Here is a 14984-nt window from a genome sequence, read left to right as displayed (position 1 = left end):
TTTAAAACCAACATGGAATGTTTGAATACTCGCTGGCCGGTCCTTACGTTTGAGTACCTCTCAAGCCCCGGAGGAAGTAGGTCCTTCTTGCTGAAGGATAAATCTGTTAACCCCAAGCATAAGCCAATAAACAATGGCAAAGGAAAAGAAAAGAGGGCACCCTTTTTACTCCTTTTCTGGGTAATGCGAATTGGTTGACTGGCGCTTAGATAAAGTCAAATTATTCGTGCTCTGTTTGCTCGTGTGTTTGTTTTTCCTTCATGGTGTTTGTTTGTTTGTTTCTTTTTGCGTTCGTTCGTTTGCTTTCCCTGGGTTCCTGGGTCTCTGAATTGGCAAAGAGAAACTCTTGCCTTCTGCCACGCACACCTCACCTCACCTCACTCCACTTCAGTTCACTTTTCGCCATCTCGCATCCTTTCGAGCACTCGAGGATTGACTGACAGTCGCTGTGTTATTCTTGCTGCTGCTGCTGATATCCTGCCGCAGGAGTGGCAGTGCGAAGGGGCATATACTCCCGTCGCGTGTGTCGATGATTTTTTACCGAACTTTTCACTTTGATTCCGTTTGAATTTCCGCAGGTCTGCACAGCAGGCGCTCTGCCCGCCGCCTCCTCAATTCAGCCTTTTCCTTCTGATCACGATGCGGTATTCAATGAATTTGAGGAATATTTCCCAGCGTCTTCGACAACAAAAGGGACGGTGCTGTGGCTTCTGTGGGACCCAGGAACTCACACCCATGTTTGGCTAGCAAATCCGAAACCAAACGAACATTTCCATTGCTTGTTTGATACCCCCTTTTACACCTGGAAGCCTGGAAAGCCTGGAAAGCCCGGGTAACCTAAGGCGGCTAACAACTCACAATTCGACTGACCAGTCGTGAAACATCGGCGCATTCGACTTTAAAATGGGCAAGGGTATCCGATAGTCGAGGCACGTTGAATCCCTGATTTTTCCCACACGCGGCCGCTAAATTTACAGGGCGCACGCAGTGGGCAAAAGTGGCAGGGAAAGTGGACGAGGTAGTTTCAAATGTTTGCTCATGTAAATCGAGCAGACCGTCCCGCCTCCCTGCTGCTTCTCCTCCTGGGGGGAGTTTATTAACGTTTGGCGTCGGCGCTCACCAACATTTTCGACTCGATGACGGCAAACATTTACATTTCGTATTCAGCTTGTTGTCATCGGTGGCTCGATTGCGCTACACGGCTTAGGTGACGGAAGTGGAGAGTCCGTCTCCCTGATATCCTGATGCCCCACCATCGGATTCCAAGCCTTACTGGGATTCCTACGACTAGTGTCTGACTTCAGGCTCCCATTCCCCACTGATAGCACGCGATTTCTTACTTTCTACGAGACTGTGCAGTACTAACCTTTACTTCACGACGACGCCTGGCCCAAGAACATACCATCATCTCCTCCGCCGATTAGATATCCGTCGCTCCAAGAAACGCACATTAACATTAACATTAACACTTTGATCGCACTAAATGTTTGTTTAAACAAACAATACACACGCTACAATAGAACACAGTTATCACACTTTGTATTTCGGCAGTGCTGGAACTCACACTTACCGCACACAAAAACGCAGTGCTTTCGATGAAGAGATAAGACGAAACCAGAGCTTTCTCACTGATAAAGCTTGCTGTCTTGATTACAATAATAGCTGGATCAAAAGCCCAAAACTGGTACAACCAGTACAGCACTAAATGATAAAACGTAGCGGTAAACTTGAGAAATGATCATATTGACAACACCTGCGAGGCCTAGGCTTGCACCTCCATCAGAATCGCACCCAGATATCGCTGGTTCGTTTTCAGCCACGCTGTGGCCTCATTATCATTGCATTATTGTACGCGCCATACACAATGCCAGTGAACTTTATTGTCTTGCCGTTTTCAGTGTTTGAGCTGCTTCTAATAAGACCGTATTCCATGCTCAGTTAATTCAGTTTCCGTAGCCGCCTGTGCTGCACCGCCGAAGGGGGATGCACGTGCCCGCGGCGTTCCTCGCGAAGCCCTTGTTGCAGTAGCATCCATCTGGGCATCGGATGTGCCTGACCAGACAGGGCTTTCCCAGCGTGGCGCACTCCGTTTGGCAATCGGGACCACAGGCCAGGAAAGTCTCGTTCGCCGGGCAACTCCGGGGCGCTAGGGATTGTCAGAAGCTTGTTAAAGGGGCGTGTTTCTGGGGTTTCTCCAAGGAATGGATGCACTTACTGATGGGAATCTGCGCTGAGACAGCGAAAACCAGGCAGCAACCGCTGATCAGCAAAAGATAGTTTGAGCGAAGCATCGTCGAGACTTGCGGAGCATCCAAACTAAACTAAATCGATGAGCTCACCGCTCCCTCGCTTTTATACCCACTGTGCGGAGTGGGCAGGAAGGGTATACGGCGAATCTGAACATTGGCGTATGACGGAATTTCAGAATCGTAGGAAACTTCACGGATTTATACATAGGTTACTTTTACACAAAATACATAAAATTATAAACACCAATAGGGCATCGAACTCCTACATCCTGGACTTCCCTCGCTCGAAGTTTACCACTTATTTTGTTGGTCCAAGATGTAGATTATCGATTTTACATACAATTTGTTGAACTTATACGTAATATAAAAACAGCGCGTAGGGCATCCCGAAGTCGACTTCGCAGAAGATAAACCACTAATGGGGAATTCACTTCCACGTACTCCCATCTCCTTTGTGGGAACCACAGCGCTTGCTTACAAAAATATGTTGGTGGTTTATTTGATGCAACTTGTAAACTACAAAAAACTTTGAAATGTGAAGGTGGTTGCGGAGCTCTAGGAAGATTCTCAGGGGGAGCTGCTGCGCCTGCGTCGCTTGTGCCGCTTGTGGGACTTCTTGGTGGGAGTGCGCCGTCGGTCCTGCTGGCGTCGCTGTTCTGCATTTCTACAGCTGGAGCTACGCGATCTGCTCCGCCGGTTGGTTCTTAATATGCTTATGCTCCTACTCCGCCGGATGCTTTTAGAGCGACTTCTACTTTTGCTGCGCCTCCTCTTTTTGGGGGTTTTTTTTCGCTGCGTTGACGAATGCTGGGACTTACGTGGCGGGTTCGATGATGGCTCCCTGGAACGCCTGCTGCTCTTCTGACGCCGTCGGCGCGAGGACTCTCGACTAGAACGGCTGCTGTCACTGCTTCGGACGTTCTTACTGCGACTTCTGCTCCGGCGGTGGGTTTTAAGATGGCGCGAGCTGGAGGACCGCGTTGAGGTAGTGGTCACAAGCTGGACGTCATCGTCGTCAGAAAGCAGAACGGCAGCAGGTGGAGCAGCGGTGGGAGGAAGAACGGGTTTGCTGGTAAAGGTGTTCGTGCTATCGTCGTTGAGCAAGTTGTACTTCTCCAGATCGCCGCCATCCTCATCATCGTCGTCCTCCTCGTCCTTCGTCGTGCCCCCTTTGAGCCTCATCTCAGGCCTTTGTTCACCGACTTCGTCATCGTCGTCGGGCCCAAAATATGTAATTGGTATGGAACGGACAGAATCACCAGACTCGTCACCACTGTCGGCGGTAGCAGCTCCGGCCGCCGACTCCGGAGGATTCGGACCAACAACAGACACAGCAGAGCCCACAGTGGCACCCTCACCTGGTGGAAATCGACGAGATTATACACAATAGCGTTCGATTTACGATGAGCTCACCTTTTATCTGATTAAGAAAGGCCAAGGCCTTTCGCTTTCGTTCCAACTGCAATTGTTTCTCGCGTGAAATCATTCCGTTCAACTTCTCGCGGGCAATCTGCGCCAGCTTGTCCTTAACACGCTCCTCAGCTTCAAAACAAAATAGTGCAATTATTAATATCAGGGTATTCTTGATATATATATAACTTTATCGTACCTTGTCGCTGCTCTTTTTGCGGTGAGGAACAGGATGGGGAAGCCGTGGTGTTGCCCTTCTGCCCGGCGGTCCTGGCCAACAACTGCGTCTCTACCTGTTTGATGGCCCGTTGCACACTATCTGGCATACCCGGTCGCACGTGCTCCACCCCAGCAGCACTCGAACTAGCCTCCTCGTCGCTGGCTTCCTGCGGTAAAGTGTGTTGCAATGGACATTGGTCATCGCGAGCCCGAATGGAGAAACTTACAGGAGCTACAAAAACAAATACCAATTAAATACCGAACATGGAAAATCCCTTTGTCCTTAACTCACCCTTATCCAGATTGCTTCCACTCACTGCAGCTGCTGCTCCTCCAAAACTAAGCCCCTTCTTTGACATCAGGGCGGCAGCTACAGCTGCTGCTTTCCTAGTTTTCTCCTCCTTGGAAGCCGCATCCACATCGCCGGTCACTTTGTACAAGTAGTATGGATAGTACTCATTGGCCGGCAGCAAGAAACTAAACCTTTCCACGCTCTTCGTGCGAAGGGTCTCCTCAAACTGGCGTCCGTTCTTGATTACGTATGTGGCCGTCTTGTCGATTATGTGCCTTAGATTGTCCTCCGGAACGGGGAAGGTAAGCACGGGCTCCGGTTTCTGAAATAAAGAAATGACAGATTATACACATGAACTTTAGATTGTGAGAGTGCCCACCTTCTCCTCCTCCTTTTCTGGCTGAACTTGATCTTCCTCCTCCTCACTTTCTGAACTATAGTTTTGGGCCAACGCCAGCGCACTTGTGTTCTTAAGCAGCTCCACCTGCGGCGGCTCACCACTGTTGCCATCGTTATCATCCTGCTGCTCCCGGTTCGACGATTCCTCCTCGTGTGTGAAGGTGCTACCGTTGTACTGCAGCAGCACGGGTGTGAACTCCCCTCCCTGGCTGTTGTGTCCTTCGGATCGACAGCTAAGTGCGGGCGAGGCGGTGCCGCCCGAGTGCTGCGAGTTCCCTGGATTGCTTGACTCGTCCTCCAGCAATACCGCTTGGAGGGGCACGCCCTTGATCTTGCTAATGAGCTGGGTGTAGGCGCAGTTGGCCGAGGGCTTGTACTTGATGGTGGGCACCGTGATGACCACTTGATTGGGGTTCCTCCTTCCACCCGCGACTTCCTCGCTGTGGTCGTCCGCTGAGGGTGCTTCCTTGTCTGTATTCTGCTGATCCAACGGAGTTTCTGGTGCGGGCGGAAATTTGGCCGCCTTGATCGCAGCCAAGAGGTGACGGTAGTAGGGCTGCAGGTGTCCACCTTGGGTCAGGAAATCGAACTGCGTGTTGTTCGCCTGCTTTGCCTTGATTAGAATTTCCATTTGGGCGCCCTGGGTGGCGATAAAGCGAGCAGTCTTCTCGATAATAGCGTGCTGCTTCATCGTTTCGGGCTGAAAAGCAATTAAGAAACCATTACTACCATAACTTTTTAGGTTCTTGCAAAACATTTTTTAGGGGAAGGCTTCTCTTGATCTTCGTTTCATGCTTTGACTCACCAGCTGCATGTCCAAGGGTGGTGCCATCATCAGGGTGTAGGGCAGGACGAAGGGCAGCTCGCTCTCCTCGGAGTTCGGCGAGAGCTGGGAGGTCGCCGTTGAGGAGCCACCGAGGGAAGTGGAGGCTGCCGACTGGCTATCGTATTGAAAGCCCACCTGGCAGAAGCTGCCGCCGGAGGTTTCCTGCTGCAGTCGCTTGAGGTCCTCCTCTGCAGGATCAGCGAATTCGGCCAAAATAAGAGCAGAGAACACACGAAGATGTGCGATTTTAGTACGGGAGGAGAAGGGTGGCAGCAATAACTAATTCGAATCAGAGCGAGAGAAACGTATTCGAGTTGATGCGAACGAGAGAGAGATACAGAGAGAAAGAGATAGAGGAAGGTGCTGGATAACAAAAATCGCTAGAGCCTGAGCCTTCCCCGGCAAGGCGATCATGGATCTGGATCCCTGACTACACACGCCCAAGAAGTCGCTCCAACCTGAAAAAAACGATTTAATCTGTCAGGTAGTGAGGATTACGTATTTACCTGCTCCAAGAACGGACTCGCTGGAAATATCGAGGGGATGTCGGTGGTATCTTTATCGGTGGTTGGATTTGATGTGATTGGTACTGACTTGTTCAAGTTATTTTCGATTTGCGATTTGGGTTTGATTGCGTTTTGCGTTTCATGACACTTGCAGTACTTGTAATACAATTTACTATTTGAGGAGTTCGGGATTGGGGGTGTCGATATGTTTACATGCGTTAGCAATCTGATGTGAGTAGGGTCCTAGCCCAACTTCATTAGATATTAACTAGTTTTTAAAGCTTTTAGACTGGAGTATTTAAACCGACATTTTCCCTGTGCTCCAGAAATCTCTTCTCTTCTTTTTCACATTCGAAGAAGAGATCGCTCGAATTTCGAAACCATGTAAAGTATATCGACACCCCAGCCCGGATGTTTGTATCTGGAGGTACTACCAGACCACCGTGGTGCTCACCTTGTCGTAGTCGCAGCTCCTCCTCGTTATTGTACAGAAACAGGTAGCGCTCCTCCTCGCACAGCTGCTCGGCGCGCTGCTCCTCGGCGCTCAAGTACTCAAGCCGGTTGCCGTATCCGCCTGGTGGCGCCTCGTGCGGTGCCAGTTCGCAGAGGGCTCCACGCACATCGTATCTGTGGTCGCGTATCGGGAGTCGCGGTAATCGCAATGGCAATGGTGTTTGCGGAGCCGAAAGAAAGCAAGCAGAGAAATATAAACAGAGAGGAGGGAGAAGCATTGTCAGTGGGCGTGGCAATTTTGAGGGGCGACGCGAAACGGGGCGGGCGAAACAAACGGGAGGCAGGGCCGTTCCGTGAAAATCGTCCCATTTGCTTCGCACACTCTCGCGCATTTACACAATATTGATAGTCATACGGTATATAGTATATATAATGCAGTTTCAGATTAGATTAGGTTTTAAGGCTAGAGATCGTTCGTATACATACCGCTCCGGTGGCTAAAAAGTTAATCGGATTACATTTAAAATGGGCAAAGAATTACAGTTTTCAAATTGTATATGGATATAGATTACAGTTTGAGAAGCACTGAAAAGAGCTGTTATTACAATGGTGTGTGTGCGTGTGTGTTTTGGTTGTGTGGGCGGAAGAATGGGTGGGTGTGTCTGCAGTTCGCAGTCTCGAATTATTACAACAAATGTTACAATATCTACTCAGACGATCAGTTTGACCCTCTTCAGAAAACCCTATTCTTGATTCTATCAAATAGAAATTGATTCAGTTCTGTTTAGATTATGCAAAATAGGGCTATAAATAGCGACAAACTCGGTCTTCTAACGCCATAATCACAATACTATCGATCACAATACCTATATATATGTATGGATCTGCCTCTGCTAACAATTTGTCCGCTGCTGTGCGTGGGAGTACGGTCCTAACGGGACACGACATGGGTGGGTATGTGGCTGCGTGTGTGTGTGTGTGACGGTGGTGTGCGTACTGATTAATCGTATACTTATTGCTCGGGTTAGTCCCAATTATTAACCTGTCAATCTTGAGATTTACATCGCCCATCCAGGGAATCAACTGCTTGCCGTGGTCCATTTCCCGCGCCTTCTCGTCGTCCCGGAAAATCTTGCAGGCGTAGCCAAACACGAGGAGTTCCAACGGCGGTTGTCTGTGGTTCTCCATGCTGGATGAGGACACTTTTCCGGTTCCCAGTGCTCCCGGGGTGTTTCCATTGCCAAGAATCGTGGTTACGGTGGCCGATCCTTGGCCCGTGCGCCGCAGGATTCCGCCAACGCTTCCGCCACCGGCGTTTCGCACATTGTAGGGCATCATCGCGGCGAACAAACAGCAGCGAACGTGCAATTTAAGTGCTTCTCTCTCTCGCTCCCTCCGTCTCTTGCGACTCACTCACTTTATGAGGAGATCGATTGTTAGGATCTGTGCTCAGAGGATCTCATATTTCGGGCGGTGTTTGGTTAAATTCTCATATTTCCATTATATTTATATTTGTATAAATGTAGTACATATATGCTATGCTAGAGGTGGCAGTTCTATGGATGTTATCGCGATGCCAGAGCGGAGTTACTGAAACACGACAGTATCGACAAATGCTTGCCCACTGGGCTCTTATCGATAGTATCGGCGCGGTTCATCGTAAGATTCAAACTCGTTTCAAGTGAAATTCGTTAGCAAATTGGGACACAGTAATCATCAACCTCCCAAAATGTATTCGATGTGAACACGCATGTGTAATTGTAAAAAAAACACAACCATTTAATTAGTATTCATAGATACATTTCAACTGAATCTCCCAACATTCCCTCAGTCAATCCTTGGCATTTGGGAACTTCAGGGTTCGCAGCTTGGAGTAAATAATGTCCCAGTCGACGTAGGCGCCCACCAAATGACGCTTGTTGCCGGGCGCATCCTCGTAAGCCGTTCTTCCGTGCAACATTCGCAGGTTGTTAAAGACAAACACATCGCCGGCTTGGGTCTTGAACTCCACCGCCTCGGACTGGGCGATCTCAAGGAACTTATCGTAAGCCTTGTACCAGGACACGGCCTGCGCCAGGGAAACGGAGAACCGGCTGTCCCGCTTGGTGGTGTTCTGGTTGATCCTCGCGAATCGGCCATCCACATCCAAACAAATCACTGGCGCTCTCCAGAGACTGTGGAAGGGCTTGGAGTCGTCGCCGTCGTGTCCGATATCAAACCAATTCACGGGCACTGACTTGAGCACCTCGAAGTCCTCCGGATGCAGTTTTTGCAACTGGGAGGCCACGTTGAAGCCATCTGTCAGAGTATTTGCTCCACCCCTTGACTCCGACTGAACGAGGGTGTGCAGGATGTTGATGCCCGCCTTGTATTCGTAGTATGGCATGTCGGTGTGAAGCGGCAAGGGAGTCATTAGATAGGCGTAGTTGCCCGCATTTGGTTTGGATTTAACCTCGAAAACGTCGCTAGGGGAGGCGGGAAAGCAAATAATTTGAAGCTGAACTTCAGTAATGCAACTATAGTGTTTTCCCTCTAATTTATGTGGCTAACATATTCTGTATGAGTATCTAGTGTGAGTTAGTGGTAATCAAATAAATGAAAGAGGTTCTCCTCTTATGGCTCTAGAGAGATTCTTTTCCAGCTTTGAACACTATCTTCAAATCTTTATCATGAGTACAAATGGACACCTGGTTGAAAACCAAAACACAATCGAATATTGCCTGATTCTGTCTGTAACAATCAACCGATAGTGATAATATTTAGTGGACTGATAGATAATACAGCTCTCGGCAAATGTGAGTTTTATGACCCTGGTACTGTACGATGGAGTATGTCATCTATTGGTTTATATTTACCCGTAGGTGGTGCGTTTTATGTAGCCAATCCGTTTGGCCAACTTCTTGGCCACATTTATGTCGTTGGGAGCTCCTTTTAGAATGGCGAATCCTTGGACTGCCAGTGCCTCAAGCCAATCTCTCAGGGCTGCATCTTGCTCCAGCACGTCCTCGTATTGAAATTCTCTTCTCACATCCTCGAACTCCGTTTTTCCCCAGAGTTGAGCGGGCGGCTTGTAGACCTCCTCCAAGTAACGCTTTCTGCCAGTCTCTCCAAAGTCCCTTTCCCTCAGCCAACCCAGATCGAAATTGCTCCTGTGCTTGTCCTGCCAGACGATCTCTAACTGTTTCGTCTCCTGGTTGTAACCCACTTGGGACACTGGTACATTTTGCGGGCCACGCTCCCAGTGACTTTTTCTTGCTCTTGTGGCGGCGTGGAAGCACTCGGCACATTGACAGTTGTCCCTAAGCCAAACTTGCGGGTACTTCAGGAGATTGCCCTGCTCCTCCTGGACTTCCACATAGTCGGGAGCTCGCACACAAGCAAATGTGCTCGCCTGCCGAAGAAGGGCCAGCCGAGAAATAAGTTGCCTACAGCTCAGCATTCCAGGCTCAACTGCCGAGCAATCAGGCGATGGCACAACAGGCAGGCTGGCTGATAAGCAAAGCTTCAGCTTATCGCTAGTCTTTCTCTTTGGGGAACGAGACCACTTGCACCATGGATTGCGGCTGCTCCAACCAACAGTCTCTTTGACTGTTCGCCGCAAAGCTTCGCCGGCCGCAGCAGAGTGAGCACTCTAAGAACAGAGAGAGCTGTTCAGTACTTTCTTGGATTTGGACCTGGGATTCCTCCTGGTTGGTGTTCCCTGTGTTCTGGCTTTTGGGCTTCTTGCGCTGCCTGCGATGGCGCTTTTTCTTCGTTTTGGCTGCTCCGTTCGAGGGAGCATGAGCAGCAGTCTTGGCATCCTGGGCTCCTTCGGCCACATGCAGCTCCGTATTCACTCCGGGAATCAGGGGAAGGAAACAGCGCCTGCACAGGGAACGCTTCAAGGCCGGGGCCCTTGAAACCAGTTGACGCCATGAATTATTTGCCCATACTCCACTGGAGAAGCCACTTACATGTGCATGACAGCCTTGTTGCCCACATTGCGGCAGAGTTTGCCATAGTAGGCGGCCAGTTTGGGTTGATTGCCTACTGCCATTAAATTCGAGGCCTGGAACAGGAAGTTCATGCGTGAGGAGATGCCCAGCTGGGTCAGGTGCTTCATCTTGTTGTCCTTGCTCATAGTCTTCGGATTTTGTCAAACAAAGCTGGTGGATTTAAAGATTCTTTCGCTTTTGTGGCAATTCAAAACACATGGGCGTCGCGGTGTGACCGTATCTGGAGCGCCAAAATAAGTTGCACTCGAACTACTACCATTGAAATATTTAGTAGTGTCACGACAATACCAAACATTGTTCCTACTGCAATAGCAGCAACTGCCAAGAACTATGAAAATTTAGAAATATGATTATAATTTCGGTTTTATGCAGCTCAAAAGTTTTTGGAATTCGCAGAGTATTCTTTTCGAACGAGGTCCAAAATCGAATGTCGGATGCCTGCTGGAAGCCCAGCAACGATAGTATTACCGCGTCAATCTTTTTTCGCACTGGTTACACTGGCTAAGCCAGCTGTTTCCCGCGTTTTTGATTCCCAAATTGCAATTGCCAGAAGTGGAGAGTACAGCGGCAGTGGGAAGCTGGAAAATAGCGCAAGCCGCAGGGAAACCCTCAAAATGCAACGCACTGCGCTCATGTAGAATTCTACTTTGTTTCGTAAGCGATTGGAAAGAGACCGTAGTGTCTAGACGTAGACAGATTCGAGCAGGCGATTGGGACTCCCGCCAGAAGTGTTCGCCATGTTTGTCCAGGATCTGCGCAACGACTTTTACCGACAGCTGGTTGGCAAGCGGATCTTGATCGTGGTCAACTACGACATCGATGCCATCTGCGCCAGTCGCATCCTGCAGGCCTTGTTCAAGTACGATCACATGCTGTACACCGTGGTGCCCATAATGGGCGTTACGGGTCTGAAGCGGGCCTATGAAGAGCACCAGGGCGACGTTAAGTACGTGGTGTTAGTGAACTGCGGCGGCTGCGTGGATATTGTGGAGCTCCTGCAGCCGGCGGACGAGGTAACCTTCTTCATCTGCGACTCACATCGCCCGTTGGATGTGTGTAACATCTACAGCGATCGGCAGGTGTGTATCTTGGGGGATGCCTCATTGGAGGAGAATATTCCAGCGTTCGAGACCATTTTCTATGACTCCGAAGGGGAAGACGAGGATGAGGACGAGTCCTCTGACCCGGAACAGCAGCACGACGACAGTGGTGCCGGGGAATCGGACCAGGAGGATCAGGCGCCAAGGAGCCGTAAGCTTAGTCGCCTGGAGCGGCACGAGCAGCGCATCCTGAAGCAGCGAGCCCGCCGACAGTGGGAGTCTGAGCGCGACAGGATTATGTTCGAGTACACGCAGTTCAGCTACTACGGCAGATCCGCTGCTTTGATGGTTTTTGAGTTGGCCTGGAAGCTCTCAAAAGACAACATGGACCTACTCTGGTGGGCCATTGTGGGCATCACGGAGCAGCTGCTGCTGGGCAAGATCGAGAGTGGAGCGTACACTTTGGAGCTGGAGGAAATCCAGTCGCATGTGTCCCGACTGACGAACAAAACGAACGATCAGAACACGATGAGTGCCTCCAAGATAACCTTCGAGAATGATTTGCATCTGGTCTTGTACCGCCACTGGCCCGTCACGGAATCCATGAGGTGAGCATTGACAGTGTATTCTATGCCATTTAATCATGTAGTATAATCGTAGGTATTCCCGCTACTCCTCATGCCAGCTGAAGCTGTGGACACTGCGCGGAGAAAAGAGATTACACGAGCTGCTGCTCGAGATGGGACTGCCCTTGGTGCACGCCCGCCAAACGTACGGAGCCATGGATTTGGTGTTGCGCAAGGAGTTCTTCTCGATGGTGGAGCGCCTGGCGGAGAAGTACGACATAGCGGACATAGTTTACGGCACCTTTACGCTGAGCTACGGCTACCGCAGCAGATATGCTGCGGCGGACTACGTTTATGCCCTGCTCGCCATCATGGAGTCCGTGAAGAAGCACAAGACTCCAGAGGATTGCTTTCTGGAGGCCTCGGATGCTTTGAGTCGTCAGCACAAGCAGCTGCTGTCTGCAGGCATCGACCAGGCCAAGCTTTTGCATGCTGCTGTCTTTCGGCAGGTGCAGAGCAGCTTGGAGGCACGCCAAGTTCATTCAGCAGGCTCCTTTTTCTACTACGTTCTGCAGGAGGAACACGCGTTCTTCTCATACCCCTATGCCCTTGGACTGCTGGCTCGCTTTCTTTTGCGCGGACATGTGGCCACGAGTAGAGCCAGGCAGGCTCCGGACTTGCCGCTGATCGCAAGTTGTCCCCTGAACGCTTCGGAAGGCATGTGCTTGCTGGTAGGCATTGTCCCGGTGAGGGAAGATTCTCCGCGAAACTTCTTTGGCAAGGCCTTCGAGCAGGCGGCGCAAAAGAGTGGGGTTGCTCTATTGCAGGACTTTTTCGAGCCAGCGGTGGTGCAGCTGCGACAGAGCGACCTTACCCGCTTTCTGGACTCCCTCACGGTGCTCTTAGCCTGATCCACGCCGCCTTTTATTCTACCTGCTACCGACATCCCTGCTCAATCATATTATGTGCGAAGCTAGTTTTACACTTAGTTTAAGATTTTACCAAACCCTATTTATGTACGATTGTGTGTTAATAACTTTATCATTGCGCTTAGGACCACAAAATACAAATTAAATGTCCTTTTTCAAAAACTAATTGTAAATTTGACCTAGAATAATAAATTTAAATTAAAGTGTTTACCATGGAATTAAAAGTGTCGATTCACGTCTAACATTTACTCGGCGTCTAAATTTATAAAAATCTATTATACATGCCATGTTGGCATGCTGGAGTACCTCAAGGAAGTGTTGTAGGCCCTACTCTACACTCCATCTCCTCCGCGGACATGCCCACCCAGACAGCAGTCACTGGATTAGATCGTAAAGATGTGCTGATTGGCACATATGCTGACGACACAGCGGTACTGACAAAAAGAACAGCATTATCGAGGCCTCAGACGCACTGCAAGATTACTTGGACGCATTCCAGAATTGGACAGAGTTGTGGAACATCTGCAATAATGCTGACAAATGTGCAAACGTCACCTTCACAAAGAGCATAGTTAGTAGTTGGGTAATAGTACGCTAGTCAATTAAATAAAATAATTTCGTTTAAAAAAAATTGTTGCCAGTTGGACTGAATTCTTACATTTGGTTTATTTTCTGGCTAAGAGGAAACATCATCAGCTAACCAGATTTGCGGCTTGAGCTTGCTGCGTCTGTGCGTTTTTTTTCTTTATGGGATTAGCGCTGAGGATGCGGGCCGAACCCAAGCAAGCTGTGTCGTCATAAAACACGGCATATTGTCCTGGTGTAATAGCTCTTAAAGGAGCGTCCAATTCGACAAGAAAGGTGTTACTGGGAGAGATGCTCAGCTGACAGTCCACTAATGGTTTGGTGTGCTGGAAGCGAAAGCGACACCTTAAGCTGCCAGTGTCCGAAAGAATCTTTTGGGACTTGGAACACAGCCAGTTGGGCGGATCGACGTCTATGTGGGTGCTGAGAAGGGCGGGATGATTGTGGCCAGATGCCACATAGATGGTATTGCTGGCGGCCTCTTTCCTGGCCACAAAATAGGGCTGAAGGAATGAACTCAGGCGGCACCGCTGGCCCACAGTCCATTGATGGATGCCCTCGTGGTGGCCGACCACGGCTCCACTGTCGATGTCTAGAAAGGGACCGTGTTTGGAAGTGATGTACTGCAAGTGGAGGGGAACCAAGTTTGAGACCGTGGTGAAATCAAGGGAATTGCCTTTTGTTGTTTAATCGCGGCAAGTGCTTTACCTCCTGTATGAAGTCCTTGAAGTTGCGTTTGCCAACGAAACAAATGCCAGTGCTTTCCTTCTTTTTGGCCAGTCGCTGGAGGCCAATCTTCTTGGCCAAGTCCTTGACCTGGCTCTTTTGGAAGTCTCCCAAAGGGAACATCGTGCGTTGCAGAGCCTTTCGCGGAATACCTGCCAGAAAGAATGTCTGGTCCTTGAACGTATCGGCGGGTATTAGCAAGCGGGCGTCGTTGTTTGAGGCAATCCCCTCTAGGTAGTTGCCCAGACTATTGCGAGCGTAGTGACCCGTGGCCACGGCGTCGTAGCCGAGATTTTCCAAGGCGTGCTTGTGAAAGAGGTCAAACTTAATGTGGCGATTGCACAGGATGTCCGGATTTGGTGTCAAGCCCAGTTGGTAATCGTCCAGGAACTGGCTGAACACCGCCGTCCAGTACTCGCGCACATAGTTCACCTGGCGCAGCTCCACGCCCAGCTGCCGGCACGCCCACTCGGCGTCCTTCAGATCCGCCTCCCCACTGCAGCGACCCACTTCGTCCGCCTCATCCCAGTTGCGCATAAACACACCCAGCACCTTGAATCCTCGCTCCGACAGCAGGTGGGCAGAGACGGCGCTGTCGACGCCGCCCGACACGCCCACCACTACTTTGCGGATCATTGGGCGGCGTTGGCAAAACAATAATTTCAAAGTTATGTGGCGCACGTTAGACGAACGAACAGCTGTTTATGTTTATGCGGCAGAAACAGCTGATGTGCTTTTGGTAAGGCCGCTGCGCTTTCCGTTCGTTTTTGGTATTTATTTTTGGTATAA

General features: G+C 50.0%; 6 protein-coding genes across 10 annotated transcripts in view; 1 reads left to right on the top strand and 5 right to left on the bottom strand.

The window, feature by feature from the left end:
* Positions 1-2566, bottom strand: part of LOC6740296 (venom serine protease inhibitor) — a 34726-nt gene extending 32160 nt beyond the window's left edge. For both annotated transcript variants that reach the window (XM_044923635.1, XM_002077136.4), the window contains exons 1-2: positions 2216-2566; positions 1367-2146 (exon numbers count right to left, since the gene is read on the bottom strand). In XM_044923635.1, coding sequence (XP_044779570.1) covers positions 1944-2146; positions 2216-2291 — 279 coding nt within the window. In that variant the 5' untranslated portion in view covers positions 2292-2566 and the 3' untranslated portion in view covers positions 1367-1943. The remainder of the gene's footprint in view (positions 1-1366; positions 2147-2215) is intronic.
* A 153-nt stretch (positions 2567-2719) lies between these two features.
* LOC27208051 (protein suppressor of white apricot) lies at positions 2720-7956 on the bottom strand. 4 transcript variants are annotated; one of them, XM_016183676.3, is made up of 9 exons: positions 7397-7944; positions 6356-6528; positions 5375-5583; positions 4550-5269; positions 4171-4492; positions 4106-4110; positions 3859-4045; positions 3663-3791; positions 2720-3607 (listed from the first exon to the last, which is right to left on the bottom strand). In XM_016183676.3, the coding sequence occupies exons 1-9, from the start codon at positions 7690-7692 to the stop codon at positions 2817-2819; spliced, it is 2832 nt and encodes a 943-aa protein (XP_016037620.1). In that variant the 5' UTR covers positions 7693-7944; the 3' UTR covers positions 2720-2816. The 4 variants fall into 4 exon arrangements, with proteins under 4 accessions (XP_016037620.1, XP_016037618.1, XP_016037619.1 ...); XM_016183674.3 differs by having other exon boundaries at positions 3859-4110; XM_016183675.3 differs by lacking the exons at positions 2720-3607; positions 3663-3791; positions 3859-4045; ... (1 more) ...; positions 4171-4492; positions 4550-5269 and having other exon boundaries at positions 5522-5984; positions 7397-7956.
* Positions 7957-8109: 153 nt separating this feature from the next.
* Positions 8110-9793, bottom strand: LOC6724839 (gamma-butyrobetaine dioxygenase). Its single transcript, XM_002105843.4, has 2 exons — positions 9210-9793; positions 8110-8819 (listed from the first exon to the last, which is right to left on the bottom strand). Exons 1-2 carry the CDS (start codon positions 9791-9793, stop codon positions 8186-8188), a joined length of 1218 nt encoding a protein of 405 aa, XP_002105879.2. The 3' UTR covers positions 8110-8185.
* A 76-nt stretch (positions 9794-9869) lies between these two features.
* On the bottom strand, positions 9870-10689 carry LOC6724838. Its single transcript, XM_002105842.4, has 2 exons — positions 10308-10689; positions 9870-10248 (listed from the first exon to the last, which is right to left on the bottom strand). Exons 1-2 carry the CDS (start codon positions 10472-10474, stop codon positions 9870-9872), a joined length of 546 nt encoding a protein of 181 aa, XP_002105878.1. The 5' UTR covers positions 10475-10689.
* A 170-nt stretch (positions 10690-10859) lies between these two features.
* LOC6724837 (cell division control protein 45 homolog) lies at positions 10860-13132 on the top strand. Its single transcript, XM_002105841.4, has 2 exons — positions 10860-11997; positions 12050-13132. The coding sequence occupies exons 1-2, from the start codon at positions 11087-11089 to the stop codon at positions 12864-12866; spliced, it is 1728 nt and encodes a 575-aa protein (XP_002105877.1). The 5' UTR covers positions 10860-11086; the 3' UTR covers positions 12867-13132.
* Positions 13133-13531: 399 nt separating this feature from the next.
* Positions 13532-14939, bottom strand: LOC6724836 (mitochondrial tRNA-specific 2-thiouridylase 1). The gene is made up of 2 exons (XM_002105840.4): positions 14178-14939; positions 13532-14092 (listed from the first exon to the last, which is right to left on the bottom strand). Exons 1-2 carry the CDS (start codon positions 14829-14831, stop codon positions 13577-13579), a joined length of 1170 nt encoding a protein of 389 aa, XP_002105876.1. The 5' UTR covers positions 14832-14939; the 3' UTR covers positions 13532-13576.
* Positions 14940-14984: the final 45 nt, after the last annotated feature.

Source organism: Drosophila simulans, chromosome X, assembly GCF_016746395.2.
Source record: "Drosophila simulans strain w501 chromosome X, Prin_Dsim_3.1, whole genome shotgun sequence".
In the NCBI taxonomy this organism is placed as follows: Eukaryota; Metazoa; Arthropoda; class Insecta; order Diptera; family Drosophilidae; genus Drosophila; species Drosophila simulans.
This window is presented reverse-complemented; position numbering and strand designations above follow the sequence as displayed.

Coding starts and splice junctions, on each gene's coding strand:
- LOC6724836 (XM_002105840.4), bottom strand. CDS start 14,831: ATGATCCGCAAAGTAGTGGTGGGCGTGTCGGGCGGCGTCGACAGCGCC. Junction 14,093..14,177: donor TCAAGGACTTCATACAGGAG/GTAAAGCACTTG, acceptor CTCCACTTGCAG/TACATCACTTCCAAACACGG.
- LOC6724839 (XM_002105843.4), bottom strand. CDS start 9,793: ATGCTGAGCTGTAGGCAACTTATTTCTCGGCTGGCCCTTCTTCGGCAG. Junction 8,820..9,209: donor ATAAAACGCACCACCTACGG/GTAAATATAAAC, acceptor CGCCTCCCCTAG/CGACGTTTTCGAGGTTAAAT.
- LOC27208051 (XM_016183674.3), bottom strand. CDS start 7,692: ATGATGCCCTACAATGTGCGAAACGCCGGTGGCGGAAGCGTTGGCGGA. Junction 6,529..7,396: donor GTAAATCTCAAGATTGACAG/GTTAATAATTGG, acceptor ACGCGACCACAG/ATACGATGTGCGTGGAGCCC. Junction 3,792..3,858: donor GCAAAAAGAGCAGCGACAAG/GTACGATAAAGT, acceptor TTTGTTTTGAAG/CTGAGGAGCGTGTTAAGGAC.
- LOC6724837 (XM_002105841.4), top strand. CDS start 11,087: ATGTTTGTCCAGGATCTGCGCAACGACTTTTACCGACAGCTGGTTGGC. Junction 11,998..12,049: donor CCCGTCACGGAATCCATGAG/GTGAGCATTGAC, acceptor GTATAATCGTAG/GTATTCCCGCTACTCCTCAT.
- LOC6724838 (XM_002105842.4), bottom strand. CDS start 10,474: ATGAGCAAGGACAACAAGATGAAGCACCTGACCCAGCTGGGCATCTCC. Junction 10,249..10,307: donor AACAAGGCTGTCATGCACAT/GTAAGTGGCTTC, acceptor ACTGGTTTCAAG/GGCCCCGGCCTTGAAGCGTT.